The sequence below is a fragment of the Austrofundulus limnaeus genome, unplaced genomic scaffold, assembly GCF_001266775.1.
Source record: "Austrofundulus limnaeus strain Quisiro unplaced genomic scaffold, Austrofundulus_limnaeus-1.0 Scaffold3699, whole genome shotgun sequence".
NCBI lineage: Eukaryota > Metazoa > Chordata > Actinopteri > Cyprinodontiformes > Rivulidae > Austrofundulus > Austrofundulus limnaeus.
Window position 1 is genome coordinate 2990 of NW_013956101.1, and position 1266 is coordinate 4255.

At 44.2% G+C, this 1266-nt stretch overlaps 1 protein-coding gene across 1 annotated transcript; it reads right to left on the reverse strand.

The window, feature by feature from the left end:
* Positions 1-269: 269 nt before the first annotated feature.
* Positions 270-435, reverse strand: LOC106511961 (neuropeptide Y receptor type 2; the record flags this gene model as incomplete). The annotated part of the gene is given in 1 exon segment (XM_014000674.1): positions 270-435. A coding segment is annotated over 1 exon segment (166 nt), but the record flags the coding sequence as incomplete, so codon positions are not given.
* Between the last annotated feature and the right edge of the window lie 831 nt (positions 436-1266).

Consider the following 1266-nt stretch of genomic DNA (forward strand, 5'->3'; position numbering starts at 1 on the left):
GATTATGTGCTTTTATGATGATCCATTTTTAAATTTAAAAACAAAAAAAAAAACAACGTTAAAATTAAAATAAAAGTAATAGACGACCAGATAAATATTTCTGAGAGTTCCATTAAAACCAGACCAGTGTTTCATTAGATATTTTGCTAACATACAGACATGGTAAATAATGAACATAAACAGTATTACTTTTAAAAAAATGGACATAAGTTTTGTTTTTAGGCTCCTCCTCTTTCGGTTTGTAACACCATTGGTTAAGCTCCACCCACCTGTGGCGGTCCAGGGCGATGACGTTGAGCGTGAGCGTGGACACGTGCACGGCCAGGCCCTGGGCGAACGGCAGCAGGAAGCAGAGGGTGCTGCCGAACTTCCACTCCCCCTGCAGCGTGTAGACCAGGGTGAAGGGCAGGCACAGCGTGTTGACCAGCAGGTCGGCTGCAGGACAACCAGTCAAACCATCAGAACCACCACTCCCAGTATTCTGATACACGTGTAGCTGAGTGTACGCTGACTGAGCTACAGTCCAAAAACAGCTCAGAGGAAACATGAAAACAAGAGAAATGCTGACTCAGCAATCACAGATCTTTAAAAAAAGGCACAGATTAAACCTTTAATCTCATCTCAGATCAGACCCTGTTGATTCAGAAGAACTGAGATCCAGGACTGAACTCCCCTCTCTGCAGCTGAATCTGTTTGGCTCCGAGCTGCAGAACAAACCTCAGAACCGCACAGAACCCTGGGAAATTAAATCTCGTCCTCCATCTCTGGTAATTAAAGCTGGATCTCTGTCTTCAGACCGGCTCTGCTCTGGTACCGAGCAGGAAGCAACACGATGAAGACACCTGATAAACCAATCTGACTCACTTCCTGTTGGAGTGACCGAGGAAGAAAAGCAGCTTTTAGATAAAATACAGATTTCTGAGCCTTCATGAAGATGTAGGAGCTGCTGAAAACCCTGCTCTGTTTTTACTGAAGGCACCAAGAAACTTTAGTCCGTATTTAAGGTTTACCTTTATATATTTATCAGTAGGAATACAAAACATAGCCTGGTCCATATATACATACCAGGTACCTACAGGTACATGCAGAGTGCATACAGGTACACACCAGGTACCTACAGGTGCATGCTGAGTACATACAGGTACATACCAGGTACCTACAGGTGCAAGCAGGGTACATACAGGTACATGCAGAGTACATACAGGTACATACCAGGTACCTACAGGTGCAAGCAGGGTACATACAGGTACATGCAGAGTACATACA